The 21,245-nt window shown below is 40.0% G+C and overlaps 1 protein-coding gene across 8 annotated transcripts in view; it reads left to right on the top strand.

The window, feature by feature from the left end:
• SIK3 (SIK family kinase 3) overlaps nucleotides 1-21,245 on the top strand; it is a 235,311-nt gene that overhangs the window by 187,406 nt on the left and 26,660 nt on the right. For 6 of the 8 annotated variants that reach the window (XM_076002537.1, XM_012773683.3, XM_076002534.1 and 3 more), the window contains 7 exons: nucleotides 14,779-14,897; nucleotides 15,433-15,543; nucleotides 15,805-15,948; nucleotides 16,361-16,438; nucleotides 16,545-16,654; nucleotides 17,767-17,920; nucleotides 18,188-18,343. In XM_076002537.1, coding sequence (XP_075858652.1) covers nucleotides 14,779-14,897; nucleotides 15,433-15,543; nucleotides 15,805-15,948; nucleotides 16,361-16,438; nucleotides 16,545-16,654; nucleotides 17,767-17,920; nucleotides 18,188-18,343 — 872 coding nt within the window. The remainder of the gene's footprint in view (nucleotides 1-14,778; nucleotides 14,898-15,432; nucleotides 15,544-15,804; nucleotides 15,949-16,360; nucleotides 16,439-16,544; nucleotides 16,655-17,766; nucleotides 17,921-18,187; nucleotides 18,344-21,245) is intronic. The other 2 variants (XM_076002538.1, XM_076002535.1) reach the window with 1 other exon arrangement.

The raw sequence follows: 21,245 nt of genomic DNA, 5'->3' as shown, positions 1-21,245 counted from the left end.
CATGCATTCCTGTTCCCTTCTGTAGTCACATGGCCCCTCAGAGAGGCCTTTCCTGACTACCCTCATCATCCTTTTTCTTCTTAGCACTTAGTACTACCTCACATTATTTTTGTATTGTCTCCCCATCTCCATCCCCATGTGACAGTAATAAGCTTTTGGGTTTTTGTTCACTGCTATATTCCAAAGGTGCCTATAGAACAGTGCCTGGTTCCTAGTAGGCACTCAGTAAATATTTGTTAAATGAATGTATGAATTCATAGGTTGGTTAAAATGCTGACTACAAAAGCCCCTCCAGAGAGTACATTCTTATTCAAATAATAATATCAATAGTAATATCAAGACATTACATTTCTGGAGAGGCTAAGGCAGGAGGATCGCTTGAGTCCAGGAGTTTGAGGCCGCTATGAACTATGATGATGCCACTCACTCTAACCTGGGCAACAACCTGATACCCTGCTTCAATTTGAAAGAAAAAAAATTACATTTCTTTAGGGCTTTAGAGTTTATAAAATATTTTCTTATATGTGGTCTAATTTGAGCTTCATAACTATACTCCAGAACTGGTCATCACGTATATTATCATTGAAATTTAGGAAGCTAAAGTTTGGAGATATTAGTTGACTTGCCCAAAGACACACAAAGACATACAGGTAATAAGTAACTAAGTCAGTACTCAAATTCAGTGTTTGTTGGTACTAATTTTTTCAAGAAGGGCAGGATAAACTAACTGCTTCCCCTACTTTTCCGACGTCCACAGTATTTCCTGTGAGCAACCAGTATCTTCTCTACGCTCTCTCCCCACACCTCACACCATGGCAAAGGTTCTTCCTCACACTGTCCGAGAGCTAGCTGCAGATGGTGGTCCTGGTACATCACTAGCAGTGCTGTCAACCACTTGTCCATTAGTGTATAGAAATAAACTGTATAACATTTTAACTGCTTAGAAAGAACTAACATTTGTAATATGATATAAGTTAACATGAAAGCTTAAAGACTCAGAGAAAGCCTATAGGATTATCGTTAAGTGTAGTCACTCTTTAATCCCAGATAAGTAGTTCCCTAAGTAGGAATAAAAGTTTTTGTAAGATTAAGTACAGAGGATGAGAAACAACCCAGTCTAGGAAGTGTGAGTAGATAATTGCCATATTACCAGTGTGATCTCTCCTGCCCCTGGGAACATACATGTCCTTGGCATTGCCTGATGACATAGGCCTAAATCCCAAGGCCCATCAGAGAATACCGTCAAAAGGATGAGGCATAGCAGAAAATGAATTCATAAGGTTGTTTCATCTTTTCTTAGCTTAGACATTCTTTGAGTACCATGAAGTATCAGGTTCATGTGAAGGAGACCTAGAGCCTGTCTCCGAGTCCTTTTTCTGCTCACAACTCCTGTTTCTGGACACAATTGTACCTCACTAGACCTAGAGTATATTCTTCCTACGGAGGCAAGAGCCGGCTACTTTTCAGCTTGTCAGGTCTGCTGTCACTGTACTACAGAAGATAATGTAGTTGAGGGAAATGTTTAAGAACAGATTCCTTTCCTTTCTCAGACTGTTGTCATAGACTTGAGCTGAGTTTATCTGTTTTTCTGCCAGAAGGATCTAGAAAGTCCAGCTGAGCTGGTATAGTTTTCTAAATTATCTCTTGAAAGACAAGAGGGCAAAGGCCCTATCATCTAGCTACTTCTAGCCAAGTTCAATTCCAGAGTAGCTACTTCTGTGTGGGAGGCCTTGCTCTACAAATGGATACAGTTAGTTCACGAATTCTAAGCTTCTCTTTATTGTCCGTAATGTGTGGAATGAAGTATCCTCACAATTAGTGGATATTTCTATGCTTGGTCTTGTTTGTTTGATACAAGCTTCCTTTCATGGGTGTCCTGACATGTATTGAAACATGTATTTTCAAGTTGGAATGACAATGGTATAAATTTAAAAGAGGATTTATGTAAGGTTGTCTTAAGGTTGATTTATGTATATGTCTTCTGCCCATCCCCCCCAGAATGTAAGCTTCTTGGTATCAGAAATGTGTTTTGCACATGAGCATCTTCCATAGAACCTAACAGTACCTGGTAATAAGGATATAAACCCATACTAGCACTTTGGGAGGATTGCTTGAGGCCAGAAGTTTGGGACCAGCCTGAGCAACATAGCAAGACCTTATCTCCACAAAAAATAGAAAAATTATCCAGGCATGGTAGTGTGTGCCTGTAGTCCCAGCTGCTCAGGAGGTTGAAGCAGAAAGATCACTTGAACCCAGGTTGCAGTGACCTATGATGATGCCACTCAACTGCAGCCCAGACAACAGAGTAAGACCCTGTCTCAAACAAACAAATAAATAGCAAATATTTTTGAATGAAAAACTAAATCATCACCACTTAACTATGGAATTTTATATTAGATTCTTGTGTTATATTATTAAGGTGATATGAATTATTTATTTATCAAACCAATTAGTTTTTTTGTACTTTTTAAATATGGGTTATTATGAGGACGACCAGTGCAACTAGGTTTAAAAAGGTGTTTTGATCTACTTTAGAGTTGGCTTTCTATGTCCCAAGTAAAATAAGTTTGGTCCATACCAATGTTTTTGGATTAAACTCAGACCAACCCAGAGAGCAGTTAGGTAAAACCCTGAGCCTAAAGTATAGAAGGATTAAAAGTTGAAACTCGCTGTTTTCTTGAGTTGTTGCAGAAGATGAGACCTGGCCTGGCCACTTGTGTTAGCAGATGTTTCCTCTGACTCCCTCTTCCACCAGTGGAAGCCAACAACTTAAATGTTTTTTTTTTTGTTGTTGTTGTTGTTTTTTTTTTTGAGACAGAGTCTCGCTTTGTTGCCCAGGCTAGAGTGAGTGCCGTGGCATCAGCCTAGCTCACAGCAACCTCAAACTCCTGGGCTCGAGTGATCCTTCTGCCTCAGCCTCCCGAGTAGCTGGGACTACAGGCATGCGCCACCATGCCCGGCTAATTTTTTATATATATATCAGTTGGCCAATTAATTTCTTTCTATTTATAGTAGAGACGGGGTCTCGCTCTTGCTCAGGCTGGTTTTGAACTCCTGACCTTGAGCAATCCGCCCGCCTCGGCCTCCCAAGAGCTAGGATTACAGGCGTGAGCCACAGCGCCCGGCCAACTTAAATGTTTTGAGGACCAAATTCATTCGCTAGCAATATATTTTTAAGAACCATTAGAAATATACTTAAAGCCTAGTTTGCCTTATTCCCCTATTACACCACCTGCTAGCAAACATAGTAACATCGTTTATTTAATGGAAGGAAAATTAATTTACAGTGAAAAAACTGCAATGTTGGCAAGTACATAGAGATCTCTTGTGGACAATATTTTTGAGTCTTTATTGATTACACTTCATTGTGACTTAATTAATTGTAATACTGCATAAGCATTTTATCACTGGGAATGCAAGACCCAGGCTTACATAATGCTTCTGATGGAGAATGTACCCTGCAGCCACTGCCAAAAAGCTTCTACTTAGAGGCAAACAGCTCTGCCCTGATTGGCTTACTCATCAAGAGCAACACAGCATCTTGCTTGGCTAAAAGCACTTTGTTTAGAGAGAATGGGACAGAGGATTAAAGTAGCTCACCCACTGGACTCCATATATGAAGGGGCTCAGAGTCCTCAGAGCAGTCCTCTCATGCCTTTTGAGGCGTACTGCACCACTAGAGAGAAAATCTGTGTAGTGCTTTCATGTCAGTGAATGTGGCAATCACAAACAATACCAGAAAAGAGGCGAGAACTCCTTCAGAGTGAAGCAGGCCTTCCTGACTATCCCCATGATTTGACCTAACATAATAGAAAACCAGTGGATAAATATGGGTGCTGCCCTGTTTATTATTAGCCTTTTCAAATTGTCTTCTGGCTGTGGCAACTCTAAATAGAAAAATAGAGAAAGGGAGGAAGTTCAAAGTGGAAGGACTCCAGAGATTTGGATAATAGCTAACATTTATTTAACACTTTCTATGTACCAGCCACTGTTGCATTAACTTATTTAATATTCAAAACAACTCCCTGAGGTAGGCTGTTATATGAGGTAGTCTATAAGATAGGTCGTTTGATAGATAAAATTGAGGCACGGTAAAGTTAAGTAACATACCCAAGATCACACATCTAGTAAGTGGCAGAGCTGAGGTTTGAACCATGACAATCTAGCTTCAGAGACCATCTAACCATCTTTGATTGTATTTTAATTTCTCAGTAAATACATATCTGATAAGTTATTCCAAGTATCAATAGAGTCCAGGAATGGATATCTTTGTCCATCTATTAAACATCTGGATAACTTATCGAAAAAAGTTAGTTAGAAGCAGGAACTGTGTATTGGACCCTGGAATAAAACTGAGGCAGAATTTTGTTATACTATAATGACTGATATTAGGACTCAGAAAAATATTTGAATATGAACTGCACAATGATCAGCCTCCAGTAAAACAGTGTAGCAAACCAGGGCCTTTTCAGGGTTGGGCTAGAGCTAAATGTTGGCATCCTCAGCCTTTAGTCCACGATCTCCTGATTTCTGAATCTTAATTCTGGCAGCATCATACCTTCTAAGAAAAACTAAAAATAATAAAAGTTTAAGAAATAGGTGTTATTTTTCTAATAAATAGAGATATGTGGGTCAAATACTCTTTTTCTCCTCAGTCTGTCTCAGGTTGGTAAACTGTTAAAACTGAAGAGAAAAGGCTCTTAACATAAGTTTATTGATTCCTGATAGAAGCTTTTCTTATGAGCTCCATCTCTGTTTGCTAAATTGTTCCAAACCATCTCTGTGTGGTTTCTATGTTCAGTCACTGAAAGTATCTCAACAGGATTTAGAATTATAAGGAACTTTACTTCTGTTGCAGAATATTCTTTTATTATTATTATTATTTTATTTCAGCATATTATGTGGGTACAAATATTTAGGTTACATGTGTTGCCTTTCTCCCCCGTCCCCCCCAGAGTCAGAGCTTCAAGCCTGTCCATCCCCCAGAAGGTGCGCATCGCACTCATTATGTATGTATATACCCATCCCCTCTTCCCCCCTCCCATCTGCCTGATGCCTGATAAATGTTATTCCTATGTGTCCACTTAGGTGTTGATCAGTTAATACCAATTTGCTAGTGAGTACATGTGGTGCTTATTTTTCCATTCTTGGGATACTTCACTTAGTAGAATGGATTCCAGCTCTATCCAGGAAAATAAGAGGTGCTATATCACCATTGTTTCTTATAGCTGAATAGTACTCCATGGTATACATATACCACATTTTATTAATATACTCATGTATTGATGGGCACCTGGGTTGTTCCACATCTTTGCAGTCGTGAATTGTGCTGCTATAAACATTTGAGTGCAGATATCTTTTTTATAGAGTATCTTTTGTTCTTTTGGGTAGATGCCCAGTAATGGAATTGCTGGATCAAATGGTAGATTTACTTGTATCGCTTTAAGGTATCTCCATAGCGCTTTCCACAGAGGTTGCACTAATTTGCAGTCCCACCAGCAGTGTAGGAGTGTTCCTGTCTCTCCACATCCACACCAACATTTATTGATTTGGGACTTTTTTTTTTTTGAAACAGAGTCTCACTTTGTTGCTCAGGCTAGAGTGAGTGCCATGGCGTCAGCCTAGCTCACAGCAACCTCAGTCTCCTGGGCTCAAGCGATCCTACAGCCTCAGCCTCTCCAATAGCTGGGACTACAGGCATGTGCCACCATACCCGGCTAATTTTTTGTATATATATTTTTTAGTTGGTCAATTACTTTCTTTCTATTTTTAGTAGAGACGTGGTCTCGCTCTGGCTGGTTTCGAACTCCTGACCTCGAACAATCCACCCACCTCGGCCTCCCAGAGTGCTAAGATTATAGGCGAAGCCCTCACCCAGCCAGGGACTTTTTGATAAAGGCCAGTCTCACTGGAGATAAGTGATATCTCGTTGTGGTTTTGATTTGCATTTCCCTGATGATTAGAGATGTTGAGCATTTTTTCATATGTTTATTGGCCATTATTCCCTCTTCTTTCGAAAAGTTTCTGTTCATGTCCTTTGCCCACTTTTTGATAGGGTTGTGTGATTTTTTTCTTGCTGATTTTCCTGAGTTCTGAATAGATTCTAGTTATCAGCCCTTTATGGGATAGGTAGCTTGCAAAAATTTTCTCCCATTCTGTTGGTCTCATAACAGTTTCTTTGGCTGTGTAGAAGCTTTTTAATTTGATCAGGTCCCATTTGTTTATTTTTACTGTTGCTGTGATTGCCTTTGGGGTCTTCTTCATAAATTCTTTGCCTAGGCCAATGTCTAGAAGAGTATTTCCAACATTTTCCTCTAGAATTCTAATAGTTTCACGCCTTAGTTTAAAGAGTATTCTGACTATACTTTTCAGAAACCACCGGTGTTAGAATTTTTAGTTAAATCAAGAACTCTCCATTTTCTTTTCTTACTTGCTGTTGGAATATCCTTTTTGAAATTTTATTTATATATTCTGGTTGTATGGGACTCCGGTTTTTCTTCCCCACAAGAACTGAAAGTAAATGGTTTCAAAACAAGACAGTTTTTTCCTTAGTGCCATTGTGTTAAAGAAATTAATCTCAAGCTCTCTGGGAGGACGAGCTGGGCGGATTGCTCGAGGTCAGGAGTTCGAAACCAGCCTGAGCAAGAGCGAGACCCCGTCTCTACTAAAAATAGAAAGAAATTAATTGGCCAACTAATATATATACAAAAAATTAGCCGGGCATGGTGGCGAATGCCTGTAGTCCCAGCTACTTGGGAGGCCGAGGCAGGAGGATTGCTTGAGCCAGGAGTTTGACGTTGCTGTGAGCTAGGCTGACGCCATGGCACTCACTCTAGCCTGGGCAACAAAGCGAGACTCTGTCTCAAAAAAAAAAAAAAAAAGAAATTAATCTCAGTGTTTATTTTTTATGAGTAAAATCTTATTACAACTAATACTGTTATGGCTTAAGTTCCATTACAGTTAATTCCAAGATTGTGTATTTTCTTTGTTTTTTGTAAAATTGTGGCATTGACTATTACTTTAAATAACCAGTCCTTTAATTGGGGATTTAGAAATGTTTATTTATTTCTATTTTAGCAGTAATGTATCACAATTTATTAAGTACAAGTATTCCAATCCTTACACCACCATTGTTCCAGCAATATCCAATATAAACAAAATTTTAGTGCAACAACAGAACCCCCCTATATTGTATATGATTGTATTTAACATTTATACAATCTCTGAATGCATCTGTAGATTAGCACATTTAGCATATGTTATTTATACATGCAGATGTCTTATTTGAAGACCATGTGTCTACTTTGTTTAGATTTCAAAATAGTGACTATGTCAAATAGGTTTGACCTTAGCTGGCAGTTGACCATGACGGTTTCCTTGGGCATATTAATAAAATGTCATTTCTAGGGCTTCATCCATAAGCAGAGCGAAGATTCCTAACTCTGGTTAGCTTCTTGTCAAGAGAAGGTATCTTGGCAAAAACACTCATAGTTTCTTATTGATTTACTTTTTAATTTCTGTAAGGATCATGACATTGCAAGATAGTCACACTATTCTTTGTGTGATTATGACAAGATCAGGACATTATGACAGACTTTATTTCCTTTTCATGTAGAAAAACAGTATGTTTTGTGTGTAATGTTTCTTTTTGGAAAAGGCAGACGGCATTGAAGAAGAGTTTTGTTTGTTTTTTTTTTGAGACAGAGTTTCGCTTTGTTGTCCAGGCTAGAGTGAGTGCCGTGGCATCAGCCTAGCTCACAGCAACCTCAAACTCCTGGGCTCAAGCGATCCTCCTGCCTCAGCCTCCCGAGTAGCTGGGACTACAGGCATGTGCCACCATGCCCGGCTAATTTTTTATATATATATCAGTTGGCCAATTAATTTCTTTCTATTTATAGTAGAGACGGGGTCTCGCTCTTGCTCAGGCTGGTTTTGAACTCCTGACCTTGAGCAATCCGCCCGCCTCGGCCTCCCAAGAGCTAGGATTACAGGCGTGAGCCACAGCGCCCGGCCTGAAGAAGAGTTTTGAGTCACAAACATTTGTAAGTCTCAAAGCCATGTTGCTCCATTCTGAGATTGCCATTGCAGACTGTCCATCAATTTTGTTCTATTTGTCTGCTGTAGTAGCATTAGTTCTCTACCAGACCAATACCTGAGCTTGATAATGTGAATGGATATCAGAATCAGGCAGTATGTCACATAGTATCCTTGTTCTGAAAAGCCTAAGACTTTAATGCCATTTTAACTTTTTAAAAATGTTTGTAAAGTTATTCATTTTCCACCGAAACATATTTTAGAGATTTAATAGCCAAGTTATTTTTGTTTCTTTTTTAGGTTTATAAAAATAGAGCCCTCCTTAAAAGTTTGACTTGAACTAGAAGTAATTTGTTGTTAAGAAGTAAACATTACTAGAAAGTTTCTTAAAATTATTGAAAATAAAGAACTCTTGGGCTGAGTGCTTTGGAATTACCTTTGAATACACCTAGTAATGACTGGAAAGGGTACATGAGAAACTAGACCAGAACAGACACCTGTAAGCAGCATGCATTTTCTGGGTAGTTGCTACTTCCTTTCACTCTTCCTATGCCTTATGTCACGCAGATGTCTTCTGTTTCCACCAGCTCAGAGCAGCTTTATGTGGCCAGAAAGAATCCATGCCTCATTTTCTTTTATTCCATTCCTTTGCTACAGAACTGAAAATGATTGCTTTGCCATGTTTCATACTTTGACGTTACGTGAAGAGTTTAAGGCTGCTGTACCCAACGCCAGGGCCACAGACCAGTATAGGGCCATATCACAGGAGGCAAGTGTGCAAAGCTTCATCTATATTTACAGCTACTCCCCAGCACTCAGTATGTCCCCGCTTACTGACCCCACCTTCAATCTGTGGAAAAATTGTCTTCTATGAAACCAGTCCCTAGTGCCAAAAAGGTTGGGGACCACTGGTTTAGGAATAGTTAGCTTTCCCTCCTTCATAGGACCAGCCTGAGGATTGTAATGATCCAGTTCCCTAATTTCCTGCCTATCTTTTCTCCTCTTATCATTCCTTCATTGGGGAGGCCTATTGTTTCAAGCTTTCCATCATATTCTTTATCACCTTACCATCACCAGAGTATGTAAGTAAGTTTGCTCTGCTATAGTGTATTTACTCCTCACCAGCAAAATTATTAGTAGGGCAATCCTCCCCCACTTAAATGTTCTTAAGTCCCTGTTTTCTCAATTCATCCAACTTGCCATCCCCCCTTAAAGCTGTTTTCCAGCTAGTTTTTAGCCTTCAGACCATAGATTTACCTAGCCCATTTTGTAATACTAACCTAGCTTGTGGGTGACTCTGCATGATGAAACCTATGGAGATGATATGGCATTTGATCTGTCAGAGGAGGGAATTAAATTGTTTTGATTTGTTTTTATAAATGTATGCTGGTTGTTACTTAGAACACCAATAATTAATTTGTTTTAGGTATTATATATAATACATGAAGAATTAGACTGATCAGAATTTGTATCCTGCTTCTGCCTCTTACCTTATTATTATCTTATTATTGGTCAAGTTTCTTAACTTTTATGATTTTTAATTTCTTTATATATAAAATGGTGATAATAGTAATAGGAGTTGGTATGTGAATTAAGTACTTAAATTTAAGTTAAAGGTTTAGCCGGGCACAGTGGCTCATGCCTGTAATCCAGGCACCCTGGGTGGCCAAGGTGGGAGGATCATTTGAGCTCAGGAGTTCGAGACCAGCCTGAGCAAGAGCAAGACCCCGTCTCTACTAAAAATAGAAATAAATTAATTGGACAACTAAAAATATATAGAAAAAATAAGCCAAGCATGGTGGCGCATGCCTGTAGTCCCAGCTACTCGGGAGGCTGAGGGAGAAGGATAGCTTGAGCCCAGGAGTTTGAGGTTGCTGTGAGCTAGGCTGATGCCACGGCACTCTAGCCCAGGCAACAGAGTGAGACTCTGTCTTAAATAAATAAATAAATAAATAAATAAATAAATAAATAAATAAATAAATAAATAAATAAATAGGTTTAGCACTCTATCATATAAGTGCTCAATAAATGTTAGTAATTATTAAATAATATTGTTGAATGAGTTGCCATATTAATCTTTTATTCCCTTCTTCCCCATTTTGTTTTTTACTCTTTTCTGTCTTTTACTTTTACTCTCTCAGTGTGCTAAAGGGACGTTCATACTTTCAGTCACATCCGCAGGGCTTATGGAGAAGACTTACCTGCCAAGAATTGTTTTGGTTTGTTGTAACCTCTTAGAGAAAGTTGTTATCAAGGACAAAAAAGAAAAAAATATTTTGCATGCTCACACTGGCAATCTCCAGCTTAATTCCCATTTTAGGACCCTGCCCATACAGCAGCTCTTGCTCCGCAAAGTCGTCCAAACGCCTGTCAGAGCAGTGGTGCAGGGCCAGCGCTGTGCATCCTCTAGTTAACATTCTGTTGGCGTATCAAGTTTCATGGGCCCGCAGTGATTTTCATTGCGGAGACTGCTTGGCGTCTTACAGGAGCAGATGAAAACAGCCTCTGAAGGGAAGCTGCTTCTCTGGCACACGCAAGCAGAGCAGCATATTCCTGCATGGCCCAACCTGCTTCAGCTTCATCAGCATCAAAGGCTCTGCCTTTTGGGAGGGAACAAGCGATGGGGCCATTTTAGACATTAAAACGGAGTACTTCTTGGCATCTGGAAAAGTCGATGCTTTGTACCCTTTGATCTGAGGGACCCCTCTTTGCACTCTTTCACATTGAATGTCCTGTGGTTGATTGTGTTATTAGGTTTGAGAGCATTATTTTCTTCATTTTCACTCTCGTTCCACCTTTTATGTAGAATGGTGCGTTAAAATCTTGTCTGAATTTAATTTCATGAGCTATATGACATTTAGGAAGTATGAGGTGATGATGATACTCTAGCTTTCTGCATTTTGTCATATTTAACCATCTGTGCAACAAATGATAAGTGTTAGATTTATGTTCCCTTGCAAGTTCGATATTATGTAGGACAGACAAGATAAAAAAAGCTCTGGTTCTTGAGGTATTAACTACTGTAACCAGGAGTTCTTAGTCTAGGACCTGTAGACATCTGGGGAATCTATGGCAAGTTTGGGGCTCACTGAGCAGTCTAAAATTATATGCAAATTTATGTGTATAAATTCTGGCACAAATATTTCTTGAGATTTTTCAAGGCATCTGAGCCTAAATAATGGTTAAGGATGACTGAATAGAGTTTTTAAGATCCTGAAATTGAACTAGATACATCTTCTAATTAGGACTTATTATGGTAATGTTGATTTTTTGCTTTTAAGGAAATTGCCTTAAGTAAATCTGTTTTAGAGCAGGCCTGTAACAGAACACCATTTGGCCTTGGTCATCTGATTTTATGCACTAAATTGTGTGTGGACACCAAAGGAAAACAGGAGAGTGCCACCTAGAGGCTGTAGCAACAGTTTGGCCCAGGTCTTCTCCCTACACAGGAGTCCTTAGCTTTAGCAACTTTCTAAATTAAGAACATTTTTTTCGTCTTAGGTAATTGAAGATCATAAACATGTGTGTCAATGATATTTATAATCTATACAGGTGCTACATTTGTGAGGTCTAGCCTTGCTACTCTGCAAACATTAATTTTAATAAAGCTTAATGTTGTAGATATTTACTCTATTTTATGGAAATGTAGGAGCTATAGTCTTTCGGATTTACACTGCATTTGAGTATACTTTTAATCATAAAGCAAAAACAAATTGAAGCTTGGTATAAATCCATTTTTATATAGGGACTTTGTTGTATTTTCTTTTTTTTTTAATATTTTTAATTATATTTTTTCACTTTTTCTTTTTTTTCTTGTTTTTTACAAAATACCCTCAGATTCTATGTATTTTCTTTTAAAGTTAGAATATATTAAAAGTTGAGAGTACTTTTCTTTTTGAAACAGAGTCTTACTTACTCTGTCACCCTAGCTCTAGAGTGCAGGGGTGTCATTATAGCTCACTGCAACCTCAAACTCCTGAGCTAGAGTTATCCTCCTGCCTCAGCCTCCTAAGTAGCTGGGACTACAGGCATGTGCCACCACACCCAGCTAATTTTTCTATTTTTTGTAGAGATGGGGTCTCACTCCTGCTCAGGCTGGTCCTGACCTCAAGCAAGTCTTCTGCCTTGGCCTCCTAGAGTGCTGGGATTACAGGCATGAGCCACCAGTGCTAGGATTACAGGCGCGAGCCACCATGCCTGGCCTAGAGTAATTTATTTTAATTACCCTTATATTCGTTTCAAGACAATAATCAAGAATGCTGTTCGCCAAATGATGTAGAAATTTCAGAGTTGAATACATCCTGGAAAAATAGACCAAACAGGATTTAAATCCACATAAAGATGTATAACAGGGTAGTCAAGAGCATACCTTAGAAGTCCCAATTTTGCCATTACTTTATGATGCTGGGTACATTATTTAACTTTTCAAAACCTTGTTCCTTTTTGATTTATAAGTAGGACTAATAATAGTATCTAAGGTTGTTGTGAAGATTAAATGAAATAAAGTTGGTAAGCACAGTGCCTGGTATATAGAAAGTATTTAAAAATTAATAAATTATTATTATTTTCACTGGCCAGTTTTGTTTTCAGGACAGTTGTAATGAAATAGAAACAGAAAAAAATTTAAATTATAGGAATTTTATATTTTAAAAAGCATTTTCAAAAATACAGTCTCATTTGGTTAGAATAAATATTCAACAAATATTTATATATTCAGTAGATATTTATGCAGCTCCTAAATGGTTAGGTGTAATAACTATTTCATGTATTAGAGATTTGATACTGGGTACAGCAGTAAAGAGAGACATGAGCCTTACATTATCGTGGGGGAGTTAGACAATAAAAAAGTGAATATGTAAATAGGATGCTTTCACTAAGCAATCATTAGTGTGAAGAAAACTGTGTTACATAATAGAGTGACTGGCCATCTTCTTTACTGTAGGTAGTCAGGGAAGAGTTCTCTGAGGAAGATACATTTAAGTTCTTGCCTGAATGACGAGGAGGAGCTTGCCATGTAAAGCTCTGAAGAGTAGCCATTCCAGCTAAAGGAAGGAGCAAGTGTAAAGGCCATTAAGTGGGAATATGTTAAGATGTACAAAGACGGAAAAAGGCCAGGATTTTGGATTTTATTCTGAGAGTTATGAGAAGAGATTAAGAATTATAGACAGGGTGGTGAGATGCCCAGATTTAAGCTTTGGAAAAATCCCTTTTGTTTCTGTATGGAGGATAGATTGTAATAGAATAAGAATGAAGCAGAAGACCATTTGGGAGACTTTTACAGTACTCTAAGTGAGAGATGATGGTGGCTTGGGTGAAGATGTCGAATTATTGGTTCAGGGATTTGAATTCCCATGATGCACTGGAGACCATTTTCATGAAAGACAGGTTTTCCATGGTGGGGGTGGTTTCAGGATGATTCAGGCTCACTACATTTATTGTGCAGTCAAACCTCTCTGCTAATGACAATCTGTGTTTGCAGCCGCTCCCCAGCACTAGCATCACTGCCTCAGCTCCACCTCAGATCATCAGGCAACAGAGTCTCATAAGAAGCGCGAAACCGAGATCCCTCGCATGCCCAGTTTACAGTAGGGGTCACGCTCCTGAGAGAATCTAATGCCCCTGCTGATCTGGCAGGAGGCAGAGCTCAGGCGGGGATGCCAGAGGTGTGGAGTGGCTGTAAATACAGATGAAGCTTCGCTCACTCCCCTGCTGCTCACCTCCTGCTGTGTGGCTTGGTTCCTAACAGCCATAACAACTCTGCAGTATAAAAGCGGTATAGCATTGTGGTTAAGAGCACCAGGGGAAGAGACAGGCTGTCTGGTGTAAAATCTGACTTAATAACCATGTGGCCCTGGAAAAGTATCTTAACTTCTCTGTGCCCAAATTCCATCATTTCTAAAATGGGAATAATGTGTTAATCCTGCAGTTTTATCATCAGCATCATCACCACCTTCGCCACAACTTCTATTCCCACATCATCCTCAGTACCTGCAATTTACAGATGAGAAAACTTAGAGGGTGGTTTTGATATCAGAATATAGGTTTCTTGATTTTGAATCCATTGTTCTTTCTGCGATATAGTTTGTAATATGATCTCCCAGAGAAAAATATCTATTGATCTGAATCTCTGTCGCTTATAGCCCACTCGTATGCACCTGTGAATGTTTCAGTAACATTGTGAAAATGATAAATAAGGCTAGCTGAATCCCAGTTTGTGGTAGATAGGTAGCTACCTTGCGCCTGTGTCTCTCTCCCCACCCACCTCGTGCCATCAGAAATTTCAAATTCCCTGAGTTTTGAAGAGAGCTATTGCACACTTAAGCCAAAAGCATTAATAGTCACATAATAATACATATGGGACAGAACTGAATATTTTGAGAACCTTGTGAGATACTGGATTTCTTTAGATGACTTTCTGCTCTTCATTGTGTTAAATGGGGCCATGCATAGTGTAAATAAAAGAAATCCATGGATTATCCTCAGACTGTTTTTGGTCAGACTTTAGTGAAGGCATTAATCAGATTACCACATCTGAATTTCTCTTTTCTCCATCTCTATCTGCCTTTGCCCAGCTCCTTCTGGAGTAAGCCATGAAAGAGGTAGGTTCAAGGAGCAAGAGAGACAAAACTAGAAGCAAGGGGCTCGCGATAGTCTTCCCACTGGCCCTGCCCCAGTCCCTCAGTTCCGCTGGTTCCTCAGCCTCCCCTCACCAGAGACTGAAGGTGGGCTGTTTGTCTGTTGCAGAGTGCGAGCACTTGATCCGCCACATGCTGGTGTTAGACCCTAACAAGCGCCTCTCCATGGAGCAGATCTGCAGGCACAAGTGGATGAAGCTAGGGGATGTGGATCCCAACTTTGACAGGGTGAGCTGGGCACCGCTGCCTCAGGGAACTCCTTTTAGAGCTGCTGCAGTATCTTTTGCATGTGATTGTAATCAGGCCATGACCTGAAAAGGCAGGCACTGGGAACCAACTATTGTATAATACCAATGCAGCAAGTGAAGCAAGCAAGAAATGTAAAACCAGCTGAATAGTTGGAGACCTACCATTTGTCCCCAAATTATAGTCTGTTTTTGGCTTTTGAGATAGTATAGCCCATGGTTCTGTAGCTTACTCACCATGGGAATATCTCCTTCCTCTTAGCATATTCAGTTCAATGGCTTCTGTAGCATACCTTTATTTAAACCATTGTGGCCATCCCAGGAACCTCAATGAGCTCAGAAAATAGGTGGATTTTGTCTGCTCACAGCTGATCACCCAGGGCTGTCTTGCTTATTAGACTTTGAGGCCAAAAAAATCCTAAGCTAGGAAGTATGGAACAGCTTGGTCATTACATATGATATGCCATATCGACATGGCTAGTTGGGGGTTTGACAACTTGCCTCTTTCTATGTTACAGTTAATAGCTGAATGCCAACAGCTAAAAGATGAAAGAGAGACGGACCACCTGAATGAGGATGTCCTCTTGGCCATGGAGGACATGGGATTAGACAAAGAGCGGACATTACAGGTATCGCCAAAGGAGGGGACAACAGTGAGATGTAGTAGTCATTCCTCTATCCTCCTTTTTCCACTTTTCTCCTTCCTGGGAACTTGGGTCTTTTTGTTCTCCTCCTGTTTTTCTTCCTCTGCCCTTTCCTGGGCCTTAGAAAGAGGAAAGAAGGTGCTTTGGTCATCTAATGTTATTACTGAAAAGGTTTTGGTCATTGACATGCCATTTCACCGGGGTTTGTTTGTTTTTTTCCCACTCTTTTCCCTTCTCTCTTGGTAGTCATTAAGATCAGATGCCTATGATCACTATAGTGCAATCTACAGCCTGCTGTGTGATCGACATAGGAGACATAAAACCCTGCGTCTCGGAGCACTTCCTAGCATGCCCCGAGCCATGGCCTTTCAAGCACCAGTCAATATCCAGGTGGGCAATAACTCCAGTGACCTAGTTCAGGATAAGTAACACCAGGGGGTAAGGGTTAGCTATTGCTCACTAACCTGAGTCAAGAGAGTTTCCTCATCTTCCTTACCTCTCTCCTCCCATTTGTCATGTCTTCATTTGTCAGAGGTCGATCAAAGATCTGCACCTTTCTTTGACTGAGGATGGATGGGCAACAAAAGTTGCTTTTTTGCTTCTTTTTTAAAGAATTAACAAATCATTGGGAGATACTGTCTTCTCAACAGAATGCTTCCTTGTGGCTTCTAAGGGCAGATGAACCAAAGACTTTAGCAATCAAGGAAACGTAGACTTTTAGCAATCAAGACTACTTTGAAAGACTATCATTATTTCCCTCTAGTGTTAAGGTGTGTCTGTGTCCGTATGTACTGCTTTCCAGGCGGAGCAGGCAGGTACCGCCATGAACATCAGCGTTCCCCAGGTGCAGCTGATCAACCCAGAGAACCAAATTGTGGAGGCAAGTAGCACCCTGGCATAGTTGTCAGCTGAAACCACTTTCTTTCTCAGCTCCTTCCTTTCCTTACTTTTTATTTCTAATTTTGTGATGTTTCCCTCCACCTCAGCCGGATGGAACAGTGAACTTGGACAGTGATGAGGGTGAAGAGCCTTCCCCTGAAGCATTGGTCCGCTATTTGTCAATGAGGAGGCACACAGTGGGTGTGGCTGACCCACGGTGAGTATCTGGCCACCAGCCCTTATTAACACCAGGGCAAAGAATTGCCACCTGACTTTCAGTTCCTACCATTGCACATGTTTCCTACTTCATTGTATCTCCCAGATGAACTCTAATCCAGTGGCCAGGACAAGTGGACAATGATATGATGCCATTTAGATAGATGGACAAATAAAATTCTGTGCACAAAAATCCAAAACCACACCAGGTTCTCAAAGTGTTTTCCCAAAGCAGTCTTTCATGATGTTCCCTGATGCCCTCACATTGGGGAATTAGGCTAAATGCCAGCTCGCTCCATTTTTGTTCTACAGTTTAAGACTGTCAACATTAAAAATAGCCTTACCTCTTTTCTGGATATTTTCTTTGCTTAGTAGGGAAGAGAAGGTTGTGGCAAGAATTCTCTTGAGAGTTCAGTGAGGGGCAAAGCTGGTTTTCTTACAAATATCTCTTTTCTCTGAGTGAATTTCCAAAAAAGACTCCCATGCCTGCTGATTTGCTTGCTTTATGTTTCTTGTTCTCGGCCTATGATCAAACAGGCAGTAGGAGAACATTCTGGCTCCACAGACTGTGTCAGCTGCAAAGGGGTGGAGTTCTGAGTCTCTCTGTTTGTGGAAAGATCTCTTATTTTAAAGTATGCTGTAAAACCTACTGTTGTAGCATGACAGCCCTGTACATCCAGTACTTATCTGCCCTATCGGCACTGACAGGAATAATTGCATTCTTTCCCTGGGGAATCAGTTGCTACTTCAGGCAGCTATTGTTTTAGCGGATGGCCCATTTTCTCTAGAAACTTGCTGTTCACCTCCAGGCTTTGGAAACCCAAACTGGACTGCTGCCAGTCTTTCCTCTTGGCTCAGAGCTGTTGGTTTTACACAAGTGGCCAATGAAGAATACCGACCCCCAGTCCCAAACAGTCAAATGGGAGAGAGTCCGAGTCCACACATTGGGCATCTGCTTTACTTTGGGATCTTAGAGAAAAGTACAAATTTAGGAAGAAAGTAAAAAAAATAAAATGAATGGTATTAAACATAGCAGTGCTGTCAATTTTGGGATATAAGCGCTTTAGAGTAAGACTATTAACCAAACTTCTCTGTCGTCCTGTTTTCTATCAGCACGGAAGTTATGGAAGATCTTCAGAAGCTCCTACCTGGCTTCCCTGGAGTCAACCCGCAGACTCCATTCCTACAGGTGGCCCCTAACATGAACTTCATGCACAACCTGTTGCCCATGCAAAATTTGCAACCAACGGGGCAGCTTGAGTACAAGGTACCTGGATATGTGAGAGGGTTTGCTCCAGAAGAAACAAACTTGAGCTTCCTTTGAGAGGCTTTCTGGGATCTTTCCTGGGATTTAAGGATTTCTTTATAGAATAGGATGATTTCTCTTGCAGAGCAGCTCAGGTGAGAGGGAATATTTCTGTAGTCTACATCACAATCAGTGGATCCCCTATTTTCAGTAGATTAGTATATTGCTCTTCTCATTCATACTTTCCCCCATTTGACTAGTCTGTCCTTCCCACTCTACTCCTGGCAGGAGCAGTCTCTGCTACAGCCACCCACCCTGCAGCTGCTCAATGGAATGGGCCCACTTGGCCGGAGGGCATCAGACGGAGGAGCTAACATCCAGCTTCACGCCCAGCAGCTGCTGAAGCGCCCACGGGGACCATCCCCACTTGTCACCATGACACCAGTGAGTAGCAGCACAGAGCCCAGTTTACTTTCTCAGAGTTTTTTGATAAAGAGGTTGTAACCCTAGGGTTGGGAACCCAGGACCAAACTAAATGTCTGAATTTCTCCTTTCTCCAAACTTACGATACTTAATGTATTCCTATTTTCATCAGGCCAGTAGAGTTTTCCTGACTTTATTTTTGGTTAACTTCCTTATGTAACCAAATAATTTCTACACCAAACCCCACTTAGCGGCCCCTTGTTAGGTACAGCTGCATTCCCGCCAGCTTGAGGGAGGGAGCAGTAGCCTGACTCAGAGCCTTCTCATAGGTAGCTGCTCCCCACCAGAAGGCAGTTGAACTGAACAGTGCTCTCTGAAATTCATTGCTTTCTAGACCGGTTTGCAAAATTACCCTCTCACCAGTTCTTTCTCCTTTGACAAATACCACTCACATTTTTGGTACAACCTGGATCACTTGATTAAATGGCTTTCACGATCTCCAGCAAGTCATTTGACATCTCTCAGTCCTATCTTCATTAGATGATGGTCACATTCAAAGATTTGGTTTTTTTCCTGGGCTCTGTTTATTTCTGGTTATTTTCCTGTCATAGGTCATTCATTCATTCACTCATTCAATCTCATAGTACCAGCAGATTGGGTACTAAGATTTTTTCAGGTAGTGCTTCTCTGAGGACCCTTCTATTTTCCCCCCTTCAATTAATCATGAATTAATCCCTTATAAAACACACTAAAAGTGAATCATTAGAAGAATAAAATTTTTAATGTTTGATAGAGCCAAGATGAAAGAAAAGAATATAATTTTTAAAACAGAGAAAATAATAAGGATAAATTTTTTATTCAATAGACAAAATTACTCTGTTAAGTTGCTATAAGTGTTTCTAAAAGCCTACTATTGATTTTTGCACTTTCCTTATCATTGATTGGTAACAAAACAGTTTATGGACTGGCAGGGGTGCATGGGCCACACTTTGAGTAACACTGATGTCACCTTGGCATCATTGACAACATCAACATGTGCCAAGTATGTGAATAACGATATATGATTAAGTGCCAAAGTTAATAACATGGACTATTAGGTGGCAGAGGCATTCAGGGATGGGTAAGACCCACATAAGTTTTGAAGGATAATGAACAGGTTTATGGGAGGTGGGTTGACTTACTCTGTCCACTGTAATTGTTTTTGTCAGGGTCACTAACAAGTTCTTGTTGATAAGTCCAGCGGACACTTTTTATCTTTTGGACATCCTGACTGTATTAGTCACTGTTGACCATTTTTTTCCTTGAAATATTTTCTTTTCTTGGCTTCTATGGTACCACATTCTCTTTGTTTTCCCCATGCCTCTCCTTTCATATTTGCTTTTTTGCCAGGGTTTTATCGTAGGCCTGTTCCCGTCTTACTTTACATACTCTCTCTGGATAAGCTTGTCTACTCCCATATAATTTCAGTTACCGTCTGATTCTCCAGCCCAGAATGCTTTTCTGAGTTCTACACATCTATATATGTGACTGCCTACTGGGTAGATTTAGTTGGTTATCCCACAAGTATTCACAATTTTAATTCAACATGTCCCAAAATGAATTTATCATGACTCTGTGAAACCTGTTCCTCCCCTTGGGTGACAATGAATGGCATTATCATTATCCTTGTGTCATTACACAAGCTAGCAATGTGGATTTTATCTTAATTCTTTTCTCTCTCTCCCTTCTTCCCCATACCAAGATAGTTATCTAATATCTGTGAATTAAATATCTTCTTTTTGTCTCCACAGCCTTCTCTTTAACTCAGGTCACTGTCACCCATTGCATAGATTAACACAGTGGCCTCCTAACTGGCTTCCTTGCTTCCAGTCTTGTCTCCTGATCCCTGCCTCCAGTCCTTTTCACACTGCAACTAAAGTGAACTAGCTTTCTCCAATGTAAATCTTATAAGATCATGCCCCTGCTTAAAATCCTTTAGTGATTCACCACTGTCCTTCCTCAAAATAAACTTTAGTGTGTTATTCAAGGCCATTTACAACTGGCCACAGCATTCCTCCCCTACCCCATCTACAGCCACTTCCTGCCTAACCCTGTTCACTCCACCCTTGGAGAATTGTAGTAAAGGATCTAAAAAACCTAGAAGCATTCAAACAGTGGAATTATTCCAAAAAGCGTTTTATTTTGTTTTGTAATTATCCATTTTAACAAATGCTCTTTTATAATCTTTGAAGTGTGATGTTTGTTCTAGTGCTTGAAGCATGGTGATTACGTGAGCCACCAGGCTATGAGTAGCTATTACAAATGCACAGCGTTCCAATCCTCATGCAGATGGGAATAGTCACAGTGATGCATGCATTGTGATGGTTCTCATTTCACTTATATGTTTTGGTAGGTAACAACTATTTTAAAGCATTGAATTGCAGCTACACAATTATATGTTATATATAAAAATGTACTTTCAAAACTTCATTATGCTTTCCTGGAATTAAGACATTTAAACTCTGGAAATAACATTAATATGAAATAACAGGTCAATTCGTAGACATTACAAGTAAACAATCTTCTACTGTATTTTCAGGTCCTCAAACACCTGCAGGCCATCTCTTTTCTCTCACCCTAGAAACCTATGGCCCCTTTCTCTCTATGCCTAGCTAGCTCCCGTGCATCCTTCAGGTCCCAGGTTAGGTGTTACCTCCTCTAGGATGCCTTCCTTAATTCCCAAGCTCCCTTAGTAGGTGACTTGGTTATTCTCTTTTTTAATTGTCTTGTTTACTTACCTCTGTTGTCCAGCTAGATTCTAAAATGAGGGCAAGGTCTGTATCTATAAATTCACATTTTATCCTGTAACATAGTAGGCATATTTGTTGGATGAATAAATGAATGAATGAAGATGAATTAGGGAAGAAAGCCCAATTTTTATCAC

This window comes from Microcebus murinus, chromosome 4 (assembly GCF_040939455.1).
Source record: "Microcebus murinus isolate Inina chromosome 4, M.murinus_Inina_mat1.0, whole genome shotgun sequence".
NCBI classification, from domain to species: domain Eukaryota; kingdom Metazoa; phylum Chordata; class Mammalia; order Primates; family Cheirogaleidae; genus Microcebus; species Microcebus murinus.
Note: the sequence above shows the minus strand (reverse complement) of the source record. Positions and strands in the feature narration are given on the sequence as shown.